Genomic DNA, 18,051 nt, shown 5'->3' on the forward strand with positions numbered 1-18,051 from the left:
TATTTGTGCCAAGTGCACTTTTAGGGAGCCCTAAGAGATGAGGTATGTGTATATACTGTAATCATTTTTCAGCAAAGTTCAGCCACTTTAATAAATGATGCCTGCTGTGCCACAATTGATGGTTCAATACTGACGACTAGTGGTCACAAACATGCAGTGATGCCATTATTGAGAACCCTATGATCTTTATCATCTAAACTTGAAGCTTACGTGAGAAACCTTAAAAGAACTTCCCTTAAAAACTTCTTGACAATTACATAAGAAAAAATTGTATCTGAAAAGTCTCTTAAAAACCCTTTTCTGTCCATTATTTGCAATATCCACAAACCCAAGCCAATAAGCACCTGCTATTGACCCCCTAATGGGAACAACTTGGTAAAGTGTCAGTTTATCCACATCCACACAGCTGAATTAACGTGGTTTCAAAAACCCATAATTATTTCAACAGGTCCTACTTTTATATTTCATGAATCTGTGTTGGTCTAACTATTATCTACCTTTGTTAGACACAAAGACAGAAGAAATCCAACTATTCTAAATTTTCAACATATTAATACTCTGAAAAGCAGTAACCTACTATATCAAAATGGCCATTTTCAAAAGTTGAAATATTTAAAACTTAATCGTGATTGTTTGAATTCTTGAAGAATGTTTATGGGATTTGGGTTAAATCATTTAAACGGTTACGTATTATACTTCAAAAAAGTTAAAACTTGTAAGACAAGAGTGCATAATGACTTTATAGAAATACAGACCATTAACACAAATGGACCATATCACTAGTGATTTAATGCCATTATTTTATTATGTTATGTTTTTACTTTTAGGTTACATTTTCAGGAGTCATTAAGTCAAAAAAACAATATGGAATTTCTAAAAGATGAAAATCACTCGAAAAGTAAAGGACTGTTTTTAAAAGATACCATAAATGCCTGGTTTTATTACAGTTTACAAGACACTGCTTATCTATTAATATACCCTGACAATTAAAGTGTGTTTTTTTTTCCTGATCAAGAAAAAAAAGGTTAAAATTTGCAGATGTCTACTTTCTTCCTTGCAAGAATAAGAGCCACAGAATAATACAAAAATGTATATAGACCTTGGAAAGAAACTTTCTATCAAGAATGTTATATGCAGCTAAATGGTTCTTTACATTTGAAAGCAGTCTTCATTTTTCAACAACTATTCACAGAATGTCTGTTGTGTGATAAACACTGTACTATGTGCCCCAGAAATGATGGGCAAAAGGGCATGATGGGCAAAGTTCCTACCAATGGAGGAAGAACTAAAATCACATAAGTAATTATGCTATATTGAGGAGAAGACATACAATAACACAGGTAAACAAATCACAACTATAGGTGACATGTAATAATATCAAAAGGGCTGCCCAGGTGACGCTATTGGTAAAGAGCCCGCCTGTCAATGCAGGAAACTTAAGAGATGCAGATTCAGTCCCTGGGTTGGGAATATCCCCTGGAGAAGGAAATAGCAACCCACTCCGGTATCCTTGCCTAGAGAATCCCACGGATACAGGAGCCTTGTGGGCTGCGGTCCATATGGTCTCAAAGAATCAGACACGACCAAAGTGACTTCACAAGTTAATATTAAAAAATAAAAGTCATATGACATAATAAGGAACAATGGGGCAGAAAAGGGCTATTTTAGAAAAGGGGGCAGGAAAGTTCTCTCTGAAGAGGCGGTAATTAAACCTGAAGGATGAAAAAGAGTAAGTTAGGCTGAGAATCAGAAGAAAAACATTCCAATAAGACAACGAGAAGAAATCACTATGGCTGGAATATATATTCCTTATAAAATTTGTAGGGTCACCCATGTACATTTAAACACAAACACAAATAGAAAAATAAATTTTTTTAACGGAAAATGTTTAATTTTTTTACTTATAAAATACCAAAAAAACAACAATGGTACTAGGCTAAATGGGAAGTTTCAACAAATGTCAAAGAAATTAAAAATAAATACTAAAACGTGTTAAAAAAAAAAAAGCATACATATATACTTCAAAATTCCAAAAGCCACTCCTAAGTCTTGAATTATTGAAGAAATAATAGTAGAAATTATAAAATTTAGAAGGAAACTATCATAAAATAATAGTATCTCAAAACATAGGGTAATTTGTTCATAAATTTATAGCATTAATTTTTAAAAACAGAGAAGTCAATGACTTAACTTGCAAGTCTGAGTAAAGAACATCAATCCTAAAAATGAAAAATCAGAAAACAAAAGTTAAAAGCAGAGGTGGGTGAATTAATAAACAAAGCTAATCAAAATGAAAACTAATAATTATATCTAGTAAGATTAATAAAGAAAAAGAGAACAAAAACTAAATAATATTAAAAGGATATAGCTTCAGAACAATCTTGAAAAAAAAATACAGCAAGGCTATGATTGCTTCTTAAAATTAATACCAAAACATAACAAAATGGATAAATTACACAATCAGGAATAATCACCAAACTGAATTTAAAAAATTAAAAGTTTATATAAACCAAAAAACACAGAAGCTGAAAACCTCAGCCACCAAAAAGATAGCAGATATCAGTGCGTATGTGAGTGAATTTTAACAAACATTCAAAAAATAGACAATCCTCTTAGACAGACAGAGCCAGGGGATAGAAAAAGAAGGAACCTACCTACCTTGCTTTCAAAACCAAAAAGAGTACTGCAAAGAGAATTATCAGTTATCTCAATCATAAATATAAATATAAACATACTAAAGAAAAGACTAGGAAATTAACTCAGCAATGTATAAAAAAATAATATATTATGGCCAAACGAAGTTCTCAGGAATGCAGAGAGAGCTCAGCATCAATTGATAAAAGTCAAGGCCATTTAAATAAAAGAAAGGGCTTTCCAGGGGACAGAGTGGATAGGAATCTGCCTGACAATGCAGGGGACATGGGTTGCACCCCTGATCCAGGAAGATCTCGCAAGCCTCAGCGACTGAGCCTGCGCACCACACTACTGAGCCCACTGCTACTGACTCCTAGTGCGCTGCGACTACTGAAGCCCACGTGCCTAGGGCCTGCGCCCTGCAACCAGAGAGACCACGGCAGTAAGAAGCCCACGCACTGCAATCAGAAAGTAGCTGCACAGCCACAAAGACAGAGTGCAACCAAAAACAAAAGATTTTATAGGTTCCACAATCCTCATTCATGGTCTTTTAAAAAATCAACCTCTCTTGGCAACCTACAAATAGAAGGCAATGTTCTTTATCTGATAAAGGACAGCACTCAAAACCAAGCACAAATACCTTCCATAAGGTTGACACTCTAGAAGCATTTCTATAAATACTGGAAAAACACAAGGATTCTTACTATCTTTGCTTATATTCAACACTGCGTTTGAGTTTCTAGTCAATTCAAAAATATCACAAGAAAAGAAATATAAGGAAAAATTAAATTGCCTTTAACTTCAAATGATACGATTGACTACCAGACCACCCTACCTGTCTCCTGAGAAACCTGTATGCAAGACAAGAAGCAACAGTTAGAACCAGACATGGAACAATGGACTGGTTCAAAATTGGGAAAGGAGTACGTCAAGGCTGTATATTGTCACTCTGCCTTAACTTGTGTGCACACTACATCATGCGAAATGCTGAACTGGATCACTCACAAGCTGGAATCAAGGCTGCCAGTAGAAATGTCAACAACCTCAAATATGCAATAATACAATTCTAATGGCAGAAAGCAAAGAGGAACTAAAGAGCTTCTTGATGAGGGTGAAAGAGAAGACTGAAAGAGCTGGCTTGAAACTCAACATCCAGAAAACTAAGATCATGGAATAGGGTCCCATTACTTCATGCAAATAGATGGGGGAAAAGTGGAAACTGTGACAGATTTTATTTTCTTGGGCTCCAAAATCACTGCTGATGGTGACAGCAGCCATGAAATTAAGACGTTTGCTCCTTGGAAGGAAAGCTATGACAAACCTAGATGGCAGAGACATCACTTTGCCAACCAGTGTCGAATAGTCAAAACTATGGTTTTTCCAGTAGTCATTTATGGATGTGAGAGTTGGACCATAAAGAAGGTTGAAAGCTGAATAATTAATGCTTTTGAATTGTGGTGCTAGAGAAGATTCTTGAGAGTCCCATAGATAGCAAGTAGATCAAACCAGTCAAACCTAAAGGAAATCAATCCTTAAATGTTCACTGGAAGGGCTGATACTGAAGCTAAAGCTCCAATACTTTGGCCACCTGATGCAGAGTCGACTCATTGGAAAAGACCCTGATATCAGTGATAGCAGATATCAGTGATGGGTGGGATGGGAAAGATGATGCTGGGAAAGACTGAGGGCAGGAGAAGAGGGCGACAGAGAATAAGATGGTTGGATGGCATCACTAACTCAATGCACATAAATTTGAGTAAACTCTGGGAGATAGTGAGGGACAGGAAAGCCTGGCGTGCTACAGTTCATGGGGTCACAAAGAGTTGGACATGACTCAGTGACTGAACAGCAACATGATTAGCTATACAACAGACAGGATGTCATTAAAACTATTAACAAAGTACAGGAATAAATAAGATCATTTAACAAAATTATTGGATAACAGAGCCATATATAAATCAACTGCATTCCTATATGCTACAAAATATCAGCTAGAGATACAATGAAAGAAAATATTACAATAGAAAGAAAAACCATAAGGTACTAAGAAGTCTAAGATGTACATGATCATTATAGAGGCAATTATAAATATTACTAAAGAACATTAGAAAATACCTTTTCAAACTAATCTACAATTTAGTACAATTAAATCAAAATACCAGCAAGATTATTCACAGAACTTGACAAGAGATTTTCATTATCATCCAATGAAATATAATGAAAGCTCTAAAAAATGGAGACAACACATTATCAGGGATAGACAACACATTCAGGGATAGACAAACAGAACAAACCATAGAGAACTCAGACAGATACCATGGGACACTATATAGCAGAAGTGGCGTTTAAACCAGAAGGAATAGAAGAAATTATTCAAAAAGGATGCTGAGGCAACTCATTAGTCATATAAGAAATAACTTAAGATTCCTTCCTTCTGCCATTAAAAAAGTGAAATTCCTGATAGAAAATGCAAGTAATTTGGAATTGACATGTATACATGATATTTAAAATGGAGTGCACTCAGCTATTTTGCTGATAAAAAAGTGAAGACTTAGAATCATTTGGAAAAATAATCTGGTAATCTCTATTATAACAAAAGATCTGTCAATGGCAATAAAAGATTAAGTTGGAACCACATCAGCTATTTGGAGGAACTTCCAGATGTGAGAAAAACACGAAGGTGAAGAAATGTAGATATATGTAATCCTAGTTTACATATATAAAAACTTACATATATAGTTTATATATATAAAAACATATATAAAAAATCCTAATATAAAAACATACCAAAAAAAAAAACATACCCCAAAAAACCCCCAAAACCTCTGTATATGCAAATGTATATATATTTTATAAATATATATATATCTATCCAGCATAATTAACAGCACAAAAAGAAAAAAAAGAATATATCCCAGGCTGTTTACACTATTCTTTTTATTTTAGTGAGTAGGGGTAGTAATTGATACTGAAAAACACAGGGAAAGAAATAGGAAAAAAATGACCTGAGCAATAAAGCTGCATAAAATAAAAAGATCATGTAAGAGTTTATGATATGAAGTTATGCACTTATTTAAATTAAATATAAAAATACTTTTTATACTAAATACAAAGTTTAAAAACAAAGAACCATATGAGAAATAAAACCTGTTAAACAATGTATCAAAATAATACATTAGTATGGTCACTACTTAATGCAGTCAACAAGTATTTATTAACAGCATACTATGTTAAATGCTAGAAATAAAAAATTTTCAAAACAAGTACAATTAAGAGAGACACTACATCAAGAAACGGTAATTAGCAGGACTAATCTGAGACTGAAAACTTTACCTCATATAATATATATTACTGGAAACTGAACAGAGAGAGAAAAGCAGCCATCACTGCAGAAGGAGGAGAAAAAGTGTCAATGGCATTAGGAATAATGAATATAAAATACATATATAAATATAAAACATAATGAATATAAAAATATAAAAGAAAAACTCGTGGCTCAAAGTAAGGCCTAAGTTTCTCCTACACAGAGCTTCGCCCCCTGAAGCACGAACTCCAGAGTGTGAGTTTTCAAATGTTGCCTCGCCCCACGCGTTCTCCTGCAGAGCAGTACATGTGTGGCTGTGCGGGGTGAAACTCTGGGTTCCAGCCCTTGTCAGTCTGGGGCCCTGGGTGGTGCCCCCTACCTGGGCCAATCTCTGTCTGTTAAACTCCACCTCATCACCTAGGTCTGACAAAGGACTGCATTCTAGAGCTCATACCCCAAGGATTGCAAAAACTAGGTGCGTTCTCTGAGCTTTTCTTGTGCTAGAACCTGTCTTTTATTTTTGAACTCTCATTTACTTATAATTTCCACTGGTCTTTCTTAACACCCAGAGAGGCTACTGGAATGGTCAACATGAGGGTGATTTAATGGGCATTTATATAGAAGGGATCTAATAATATCAGGGGGAATCAGCTTGTACTATGAAAAAATGTGAAAATGTAGGGGATACCTACAAAAAAAGAGTACTGGTTATGGAAACAAGAGGGTAAAGCAAATGGCAAAGCAAAAGTTTTGAAATTCAGCCTGGAAAGGTAAGTGAAGAGAGTCCAAAATTTAGCAGCCTCAGAAAGGCTTCCACATCTCCAAATCAAACAGCACAGTCTCTAAAGGAAGAGCAGAAGAAAGGCTTAACGAGGCCACGTTAGAACATTTGCTGGACTAGGATCTCCTCTGAACTGGCTCAGAAGTCTCAAGGGAGATGGTAAAGCTATTAAGAGGACATTAGGAAAACATTCTTGGCTTCAGTGGAAGCTTCTCCTTTAATGAGTCCAAACTAAATACATTAATAAACAGTACCCAAGGCTTTTCTTAGTTGAAGTAACCATATTACTCAGCATCTCTGGAGCCACAATGACATTTCTGGGAAGGAATGAATAGCTACTTCTTCATTAGGTTTTTCACAATTGATACAGATGCTAAAAGATGAAGGAAAATACTGGGGGGGAAAGCTTCAATTCATTTTTCTGTATATGCTCTCATTTTACTGAAGAGACTCACAAAATCTGGTTTTCTGTCAGAGCACAGACTGAAAACCACTGAGCCGAGCTCCCACGTGAATTCCTCACTTAGTCTTCACTATCTTCTACTAAGATTCCATGCCCTGCCTGCTCCATGGGTTTCTCCTTGAAACATTTTTAAATCGTAAGGAACTTGGTTCACTTTAGGTTATATGCAAGTATGGAATACTCCTGGTGGGGGCAGATCAGGGAACTAGCATTTTAATATGCTACAAAATGCTCTGAAAAAACATATACACATATCTATCTCATATTTTTCATTTTATGTAATTCAACTGAAGATGAACAAGTAATATTCAATTTATAAAAAACAGCTAGTCAAAAAAAAGCAAGTCAGGAAATCCCAAGATACCCAGAGTCAAGAGTTAAAAATGTTATGTAAGATTTTATGCAAATTTTGTACCTGCAAAAGAGTTCTGATTTGGGCTTACAGTCTAAATACTTCTTGATGTTCCTAGCACCACCATTCTTACCTCATGCCACTAAACTTAACTAATCAAAGTTACCTTATTATCAAGTGTCTGCTCAAAAGGAGTCTGTAATATGACAAATGTACTATAATGTTAAACAAACACTTTTTGTTTGCACAATGGTTCAACAAGGAAAGGCTGATGGTTACAAGCTTAACAATATTTGAATTCTGTTAGTAAAAGTTCAGACAACAACCATTCAAAATTTGAAAGAGCTATATGAATAGTCTGGGGAAATTAGAGAGCTACTTGCAAAAAAAAAAAATGAAATGAAAACCTTCTCAACACCATATAAAAAAATAAGCTCAAAATGGATTAAAGATCTAAACCTAGGAACGGATACTTTAAAACTCCTAGGAGGAAGCACAGGCGGTACACTCTTTGACACAAAAAAGCAGCAATATCTTTTTGGATCTGACTCCTACAGTAATGGAAATAAAAACAAAAATGAACAAATGAGAGCTAATTAAACTTAAAATCTTTTGCACAACAAAAAAAAAAAAAACATAAATTAAATGAAAAGACAACCTATGGAATGGGAGAAAATATTTGCAAATGATGCAACCAACAAGGGTTCAATTTCTAAAATATACAAACTGCTCACACTGCTTAAAAAAAAAAAAAAAAAACTTATCAAAAAATGGGCAGAAGATCTAAATAGACATTTCTCCAAAGAAGACATGCAGATGACTACAGACACATGAAATGATGCTCAACATGACTACTTATCAGAGAAATGCAAATCAACGAGGTATCACTTCTTACCTGTCAGAATGACCATCATCAGAAAGTCTAAGAATAATAAAGGCTGGAGAGAGTATAGAAAAAAGGGAACCCTCCCACACTGTTAACCAGAATATAAAGCCACCATGGAGAATAGTATGGAGGTTCCTTAAAAAACCAGAAGTAGAGTTACCATACGGTCTGTCAATGCCACTCTTGGGCATATATCTGGAAAAAAAAAAACCTTTTAATTTGAACAGATACATGCACCTCAATGTTTAGAGTAGCACTATTTATAGCAGCCAACACATGGAAGCAACCTAGATGTCCATCAATAAAGAAATGGATAAAGAAGATGTGGTACATATATACACAATGGAATATTACTCAACCATTAAAAAGAACAAAGTAATGCCATTTACAGCAACATGGACGGAACTGGAGAAGCAAGTCAAAGACAAATATCATATGATATCACTTACATGTGGAATCTAAAAAAACAATTACAAATGAACTTACTTATAAAACAGAAACAGACTCAGAAACATGGTTACCAAACGGAAAAGGTGGTGGGGAGGCATAAACTAGGAGTTTGGGATGAACGGATACATACTACTATAAACAAAAGGATGAACAATAAGATCCTACTGTACAGCACAGGGAACTATTTTCAATATCTTAAAAAGAATCTGAAAAAAAACTATATATATATATAACATTCACTTTGCTGTACACCAGAAACTAACAAAGCAGTGTAAATAAACTACACTTTAATTTAAAATATATAAATATTTTTTAAAGCAATATGAAAATAAAATTATTGCACAACTAATGAAACATTCACCTCTCTAGAGAGACAGCGACTGAGCTACGAGAACAGTGTTGTCTGAAATGTGGCATGTGAGGTACGAAGACCACGGAAGGTCCTTGTCAAGTTAAGAAAATCTGACATTCACGTGCAGTAGCACATGAGCAGCTAAGCCTCACCAAAGGAAGTGAATTCCAGAGTGTGAGCATATCCCTATTGCTTAGACCAGGAGAAATGGGAAGAAAAAAAGAACAGTAAACAATTTTTAAAAACTCTAAATAAGAAAAGGAGAGTGGCTTTCCCTCAATCAGTTTCCAATGACTAATTCTGTGATTTTCATTAGATGGGAATAGATAAAGCTCTGAGGACCTAAGAACTTCATTAGATCACTAAATCGAAGCAGATTTTAGCCAAAACCAGATTGCCTCCCTATAACATTATATTAATACCCAGAAATCTCTGACATTCTGGAATTTTTGATGATGCCTCCCAATCTCTTCACAACTTTTGACTGTCATAATTTGAACTAACATTGAATCACACATTTTAGGAAGGCAGAAGAATATAGTGGCTGAAAGTCCAGGCATACTTACCCACCTAGAGATTCAATTTTCACCACAGCCACAAACAAAATTCATAAATTATTACTGCCATACAGTACAGGTATATCCATAAGTATTAACACCATACAGAAAGCAAAGTGTTTTCTCTCCTTAAACATGATCTTTCCAGAACACTCTAAGCCACTTAACTTGGGAGTAGGAAAACGCATCAGGCTAAATTAATCCTTTCCAGTTTCCACTGCACTGTTTAATCCAAAATCACCTATTAAAAGCACATAGGTTACCACATATATTAAAGTGACAAAGTATGAAATTAAACATTTCTTATCAATAGTGATCCTCTATTGTACTGTCAGAGATGGAATTCCAAAGGACTGTTCAAGCTTTTAGTCAAAATGACAATTACAATGCAAATACTCAGGCTCTGGTTTCTCAAGAATAGGGGTGGGAAGCAATCTTTCTCTCCCTCTTTCTTTGTAATTTTCTGCATTCTGTAAAGAGAGTAGAAAATAAGCATGGAAAATTTCTCTAATCTTCTCTCACAAAAAAGAACAATTGTCTCTTCAGTGCTGTTCTTACGCTCACCAGATGCAATTTGCTTTGAGAACAAACGTATAAAAATCAAGGTTTTTTTTTTAAAAAAAAAAGTCTACCCACATCTGTATCTAATTATTCAACAAAGTATCCTCTTCAAAGTAATTACCAACTAACAAGGGTATGTGTCCTTTTGTGAAATGGAGGAAAAATGGAATTTTAGAAAACAAAAGCAGATTTTTCTATCAGCTTACATTATAATTTCAGGTTTGCAATTTTCATTGCTAATTTTCAATGGGCACATTTCCTAAAACTTAAAAAATTTAATCTGTCAATCTAAAAGGGTTAATGATCTTTAAGAACACACAAGTACATCTAAAGAACATCACTTTTAAAGAAAAACATTTTGTAAAAGAAAAAAATAAAGCATTCCTTTTGTTTTTAAATCTTTTGGTTTCCTTGTTTCTAATTTTTTATGCTTTATATATCTTAGAAACATTTAAAGGTAATCTCATAAGTTTCCTATAATGACAATTATAAAACATAACCAAGATGATAAAATGATAATTCATAAATCTACACTAATGTTAACGAATGACTGAATGAGTGGAGAAAACAACAAAGCACTTCTGACAGTAGGATTCCATCTGATTAAGAGATATGACAGAATATTTTTTAAATCACTGTTTAGTATCACTTACAGCAGTAACTGTTTCATGAAAGAACCAATAGATGCTAAAATTTGCAGGTGAAAATATGATGAAATATAGGCTATTTTCAAGTTTCAAAGAGCTTCCCCATAACACAAATAATTAAAAAGCATAATATAGTAACTTTACAGTAGAGAAACCTGGCAAGCAACACCTTAATCAATGTTTAGTTTTCATCAGTGATGGAACAAATCAACATTACATGCCTCCTGATCTGATAATCTAGGAAAAACAAAACAACAGTTCTCTGGGTGTCCTGACAGAAGTCTAAGACCTGAATCTAGTGATGAGGAAAAAAAAAAAAATCAACAAACCGAAAACAAAAGACATTCTACAAACTGACTGACTAGAAAAAAAAAAAAAAAGACTGAAAAACTATTCCAGATTAAAGGAAACTAAAGAGACATGATGGTCAAATGCTTTATGTAATCCTGTATTGTACCCTGGACCAGAAAAGGACTTTAAATGGCAAAATTTTAATAAAACCTATAGGTTCATAGTATTGATCCAATGTTAATCTTCTGTGATAACAGAAGAGAATGTACACACCCTATTATTTAGATTTAAAAGCATCTACATTATGTCAGCAACTAGCCTCAATAAAAACTTTTAAATATACATACACATGGAGATACATATATAAAATAATAAAGAAAGTCTGGCAAATATGAATATTAGGGGAATCGAGGTAAAGGATATCCATTATTCCTTTGTTCTACTTACTCAACTTCCTCATAAGTCTGCAATTTCAAAACAAAAATATTACCTTGGGCTTCCCTGGTGGCTCAGTGGTAAAGAATCGACCAGCCAGAACAGGAGACCCCTGGGTCGGGAAGATCCCACGTGCCATGGAGCAACCTAGCCCATGCATCACAGCTAGTGAGCCGGTCCTCCAGAGCCCAAGAACTGCAACTGTGGGGCCCGTGCACCCCGAGCGGGTGCTCCCCAGCAAGAGAAGCCGCCTCAAGGAGAAGCCTGCGCACTGCAACCAAGAGTCGCCCCCGCTCGCCGCACCTAGAGAAAGCCCGCGTGCAGAAATGAAGGGCCAGCACAGCCATAAATACATAAAATCATTAAAAAAAAAAAATGTTACCTAAAGGGTAACAGTTTGAATCTGACAACAGTCTAGTCCAGGGAACTGCAAACTTCTATAAAGAGCCAGTCAGTCAATACTCATTTTAAGTTTTGTGAGCCATACAGTCTTTTTCACAACATCTCAACTCTACTGTTGTGTCACAAAAGTACTGAAAATGAATGGGAGTGGCTATGTTTCAATAAAATTTTATTTACAAAAATTGGCAGTGGGCCAGATCCAGTCCATCGGCCAGTGTGCTGATCCCTGATCTAGTTCACACCAAAGAAAATTAATCTGAATAATTATACCTTCAGTTTCACATGTACTGAGCACAAGTTAGACACTAGGTTAACTGTTTTATCCACATCAACTTATTTACTCCTGCACCAATGTGATTAAGTAAATGCTATGATTATTTCTATTTTCTACAGAGGAAATGATGTGAAGACTTGACTCATTAGAAAAGACCCTGTTGCTGGGAAAGATTGAGGCAGGAGGAGAAGGGAACGACAGAGGATGAGATGGTTGGATGGCATCACTGACTTGAAGGACATGAGTTTGAACAAGCTTCCACAGTTGGTGATGGACAGGGAGCCCTGGCATGCTGCAGTCCATGGGGTCACAAAGAGTCGGACACTGAACTGTAGAACAAGAGCAACTGAACAACAACAGCAAAGGAAATGAGTCTAGAGAAGTTAAGGAACTTGCCCACGGTCATACATCCAGTAAAGAGTAGGCTCTGGGTTTGAACCAGGAAGGGTCATCTACATACAATGAACTGTAAGCAATATGCTGCACTTCTCACATGGACTGAATTGTCACATGCAACACCCAGGAACTAAAACCATTTTAACAATAGCTAAACAACCACCTAACCTCAGGATTTACATTACGAAAAGCCACTTTTCACAAACCTCCTGGAGCTGCTGAGAAATAAGTCCCAGTTGATCCTGCCGTCTTTCCACCAGCTCTCTTTCTGTTCGCATCTCTTTCTCTATTTCCTGAAGCCGCCGCTCCACTCGATCTGAAACCTTAACATAAACAAAGAAACAAGTGACATTATAGAGCTGCTAGGCAAAAAAAGAGACTAAACTGAAGAGATATTTTATGCCAGATACACTACTGCCTAAAGCATTTAAGACTATGGCTTATTTGTAGAACTGTTTTTAATGACATTTATAAAGCAGGTCACAAAAATACTCACTAAAAGTTGCAAGAGAAAACAATCATCAGTCTCCAATTAATCCAAACCTAGACCCCAGAAAAAGACTGAAATGTTTCAAAGTATAACCTGTGTCTAAAGATCAGAGTGAAAGGTAATAAACTAGAAAAGAGTGCCCTCTGGTGAGTTATAAGACAACTACCAATTTTGCCTACAACTGTATTTATTACTTTATGAATGAGAAATTGTTCTATCTATTTAGTTCTTTTTCATTTTAATTACTAAAACCATGACCTGACTTGGAAGGTTTTGATGTTTATATGCAGCAAATAATTGAAAGGGCTTGTCAACCTTTGCTACTATGATGTGCTAAAAATAAACCAGCAGTAAAAGATCAAAAAATCAAGTCACATGGAAAAATGTTTAATTGGGACTCTCTAAAATAAACATGAAAGAATTTATTCTCTGATGTAAGATTTTTCCTTGCTAAAAGTTATGCACATTCAAACACACTTCATGAGTATTATGATACAGTCCCCTAAATAAAATATACACTACTTGAGTACATGCATATGTTTGGTATAGGAGGATACGATAAAAGATATTTGTATTCATTTAAGAGAAGCAATATATACAGCCCTGTTACAAAAAATCTTTTGCCACAAATTCTATAGAGTCAATAAAGGTCTTGGTCACAAGGGATCTTACTGGGACAACAGAAATATTTCAAACTAGATTATTAAAACAAGACCTGGTGCTGACTGTGGCTCAGAACGTGAGCTCCTTATTGCAAATGCAGGCTTAAACAGAAGAAATCAGGGAAAACCATTAGGTCATTCAGGTATGACCTAAATCAAATCCCTTATGATTATAGACAGTGGAGGAAATGAATAGATTCAAGGGATTAGATCTGGTAGACAGAGCATCTGAAGAACTATGGATGGAGGTTCATAGTATTGTAAAGGAAGGAAGCAGTGACCAAAATCATCCCAAAGAGAAAGAAATGCAAGAAGGCAAAGGGGTTGTCTGAGGAGGCTTTACAAATACCTGAGAAAAGAAGTGAAAGGCAAGGGAGAAAGAGAAAGATATAACCAACTGAATGAAGAGTTCCAGAGAATAGAAAGGAAAGATAAGAAGTCCTTCTTCAATGAACAATGCCAAGAAGTAGAGGAAAACAACAGAATGGGAAAGAGTAGAAACCTCTTGAAGAAAACTGGAGATATCAAGTGAACATTTCATGCAAGGATGGACATGACAAAGGACAGAAACAGTAAAGACCTAAAAAAAGCAGACGAGATTAAGAGGTGGCAAATACACAGAGAAGAACTATACAAAGAAGGTCTTAATGATCTGAATAACCACAAGAGCAAACTTGGAAAACTCCGCAGTGGCCACAGGACTGGAAAAGGTCAGTTTTCATTCCAACCCCAAAGAAAGACAATGCCAGAGAATGTTCAAACTATCTCACAATTGCACTCATCTCACACACTAGCAAAGTAATGCTCAAAATTCTCCAAGCTAGGCTTCAACAGTATGTAAACCAAGAACTTCCAGATGTTCAAGCTGGATTTAGAAAAGGCAGAGGAACCAGAGAACAAACTGCCAACAACCATTGGCTCATTGATAAAGCAAGACAATTGGAACAAAACATCTACTTCTGCTTCATTGACTACTCAAATGCCTTTGACTGTGTGGATCACAACAAACTATGAAAAATTCTTCAAGAGATGGGAATCCCAGACCATTTTACCTGCCTCCTGAGAAACCTGTATGCTGGTTAAGGAGCAACAGTTAGAACCAGACAAGGAACAACAGACTGGTTAAAAATTGGGAATAGAGAAAGTCAAGGCTGTATACTGTCACCCTGATTATTAAATTTATATACAGAGTACACCATGCAAAATGCTGGGTTGGATAAATCACAAGCTGGAGTTAAGACTGCCAGGAGAAATATCAACAACCTCAGATATGCAGATGATACCATTCTAATGGCAAAAAGCAAAAAGGAACTAAACAGCCTCTTGATAAAGTTAGAAGAAGAGAGTGAAAAAGCTGGTTTAAAATTCTGCATTCAAAAAACTAAGATCGTGGCATCTGGTCCCATCACTTTATGGCAAATAGATGGGGAAAATGTGGAAACAGTGGCAGATTTTAATTTCTTAGGCTCCAAAATCACTGTGGATGTTGACTGAAGCCATGAAATTAAAAGACGCTTACTCTTTGAAAGAAAAGCTATGACGAACCTGAACAGTGCATTAAAAAACAGAACCATCACTTTGCTGACAAAGGTCTGTACAGTCAAAGCTATGGCTTTTCCAGTAGTCATTTACGGATGGGAGAGTTGGACCATAAAGAAGGCTGACCACCAAAAATTTAATGCTTTTTAATCGCGGTGCTGGGAAACACTCTTGAGAGTCCCTTGGACTGCAAGGAGATCAAACCAGTCAATCCTAAAGGAAATCAACCCTCAAAAGTTGCTAAAATGACTGATGATGAAGCTGAAGCTCCAATACTTTGGCCACCTGATTCAAAGAGCTGACTCATTGGGAAAGACCCTGATGCTGGGGAAGATTGAAGGCAAAGGGAGCGGCAGGGGATAGGATGGTTAGAGAGCATCAAGGACTCAATGGACATGAGTTTGTGCAAACTCTGCTGCTGCTGCTGCTGCTAAATCGCTTCAGCCGTGTCCGACTCTGTGCGACCCCCTAGACGGCAGCCCACCAGGCTCCCCCGTCCCTGGGATTCTCCAGGCAAGAACACCAGAGTGGGTTGCCACTGCCTTCTCCAATGCATAACAGTGAAAAGTGAAAGTGAAGATGCTCAGTCGTCTCCAACTCTTAGCGACCCCATGGACTGCAGCCCACCAGGCTCCTCCATCCATGGGATTCTCCAGGCAAGAGTACTGGAGTGGGTTGCTATTGCTTTCTCTGTGTGCAAACTCTAGGAGGCAGTGAAAGACAGGGAAACCTGACATGCTACAATCTACAGGGTCACAAAGAGTTGGACACAACTTAGCAACTGAACAGACTCAAAACTAGATTATGGTGATAGATGCATAACTGAGTACATTTACTGAAAATTATTGAATTGCACACTTAAATCAGATTAATTTTATGGTAAACTATAATGAAGCAACTTAGCAGCAGCAGCAGCATACCTCAAATCAGGTTTTTTTTTGAAAAGACATTGGTAAACATAAGTTCAATTAGTCAATAAAGGTTAAGCAAGAATATTCTATCAAAAATTAGTAGTTAACATTTACTAAGACTGGTAAGTCCTGGGTTTCCAACTTTGAGTGCTCAAGAGCAATTAAGATATTTACTATGATATTCAAAGTACTTTACTAAAACCTCAAAACACCCTTTAGCATCAAGCTTCTAATTTATTCTAGCAATCAACCCTAATATCCCGACAATTTACTACTGCATCTGAAATAAAGGCAGTACTTGCTGTTACAGAAACAATATTAAAAATAAAAAAATAAAGCTAATTCATCCTATTTTTATAAAGCGGTAATACCGTCATTGTTCACTCAGTATGAAAATAGCAACACTTATTAAAAATAAATGATAGGAATGATCTCAAACATATTAATGTCGCTATTATCAACAAAAACCAGAAAACAATGCTGGGGAGGCTGCAGGGAAACTGAAACCCTGCTGCATTGCTGGTGGGATGTACAAGTGTGCGGTCACTATGGAAAACAGTCCAGTGGTTCCTTAAAAAAGTGATTAACCACATGATTCAGCAATTGCATTTCTAGGTATACACCTAAAAGAACCAAAATCCAGGTCTCAAAGTAATTATTTGTATACCCAAGTTTGTAGCAGCACTACCCACAACAGCCAAACGGAAGAAGCAACTCAAGTGTCCACGTGCAATGGTGGCTGCAGGACCGGGAAGGAAGACTAAGTAGCTGCTGTCTGATGGGTGCAGTTCCCGTTTGCTAAGATGAAGAGACTTCTGTATTTGGTTGGACAACAATGCGAAGGTACATAACACTACCTAACTGAACACTTAAAAATGGATAAGACTGTACATTTTATGTTCTTTATATTTCACAATTAAAAATAAACAAATAATATAGAATGATAAAATTTCTCTAATCTGTTAATATCATATATCAGAAGAAAATAACATTAAGTATTTTGTTGTATACTTGATTCTTCAAGAGATGGGAATACCAGACCACCTGACCTGCCTCTTGAGAAACCTGTATGCAGGTCAGGAAGCAACAGTTAGAACTGGACATGGAACAACAGACTGGTTCCAAATAGGAAAAGGAGTATGTCAAGGCTGTATATTATCACCCTGCTTACTTAACTTATATGCAGAGTATATCATGAGAAACACTGGGCTGGAGGAAGCACAAGCTGGAATTAAGACTGCTGGGAGAAATATCAATAACCTCAGATATGCAGATGACACCAACCTTATGGCAGAAAGTGAAGAGGAACTAAAGGGCCTCTTGACAAAAGTGAAAGAGGAGAGTGAAAAAGTCGGGTTAACACTCAACATTCAGAAAACTAAGATCATGGCATCCAGTCCCATCACTTCATGACAGATAGACAGGGAAACAGGGGCTGACTTTATTTTTTTTAGGCTCCAAAATCACTGCAGATGGTGATTGCAGCCATGAAATTAAAAGACATATATACATATTTTTTTCTTTCTGTTCACATATCATGGACAAATTCCCATGACAACAAATCTACATCCTGATTTTTAGCAAAGGTATAGTTTTCTGTAACTGATTAAAATAATTCCCTATTGATAATGGGACAACTGTAATTTATTTTTACTGGCATAGGT

The 18,051-nt window shown here is 36.1% G+C and overlaps 1 protein-coding gene across 9 annotated transcripts in view; it reads right to left on the reverse strand.

Annotated features, from left to right (window-relative positions):
• The window catches only part of CEP128 (centrosomal protein 128), a 484,062-nt gene that overhangs the window by 356,003 nt on the left and 110,008 nt on the right, over positions 1–18,051 (reverse strand). For all 9 annotated transcript variants that reach the window (XM_070469726.1, XM_070469720.1, XM_070469725.1 and 6 more), the window contains one exon: positions 12,992–13,108. In XM_070469726.1, coding sequence (XP_070325827.1) covers positions 12,992–13,108 — 117 coding nt within the window. The remainder of the gene's footprint in view (positions 1–12,991; positions 13,109–18,051) is intronic.

Source organism: Odocoileus virginianus, chromosome 6 (genome assembly GCF_023699985.2).
Source record: "Odocoileus virginianus isolate 20LAN1187 ecotype Illinois chromosome 6, Ovbor_1.2, whole genome shotgun sequence".
Lineage (NCBI taxonomy): Eukaryota > Metazoa > Chordata > Mammalia > Artiodactyla > Cervidae > Odocoileus > Odocoileus virginianus.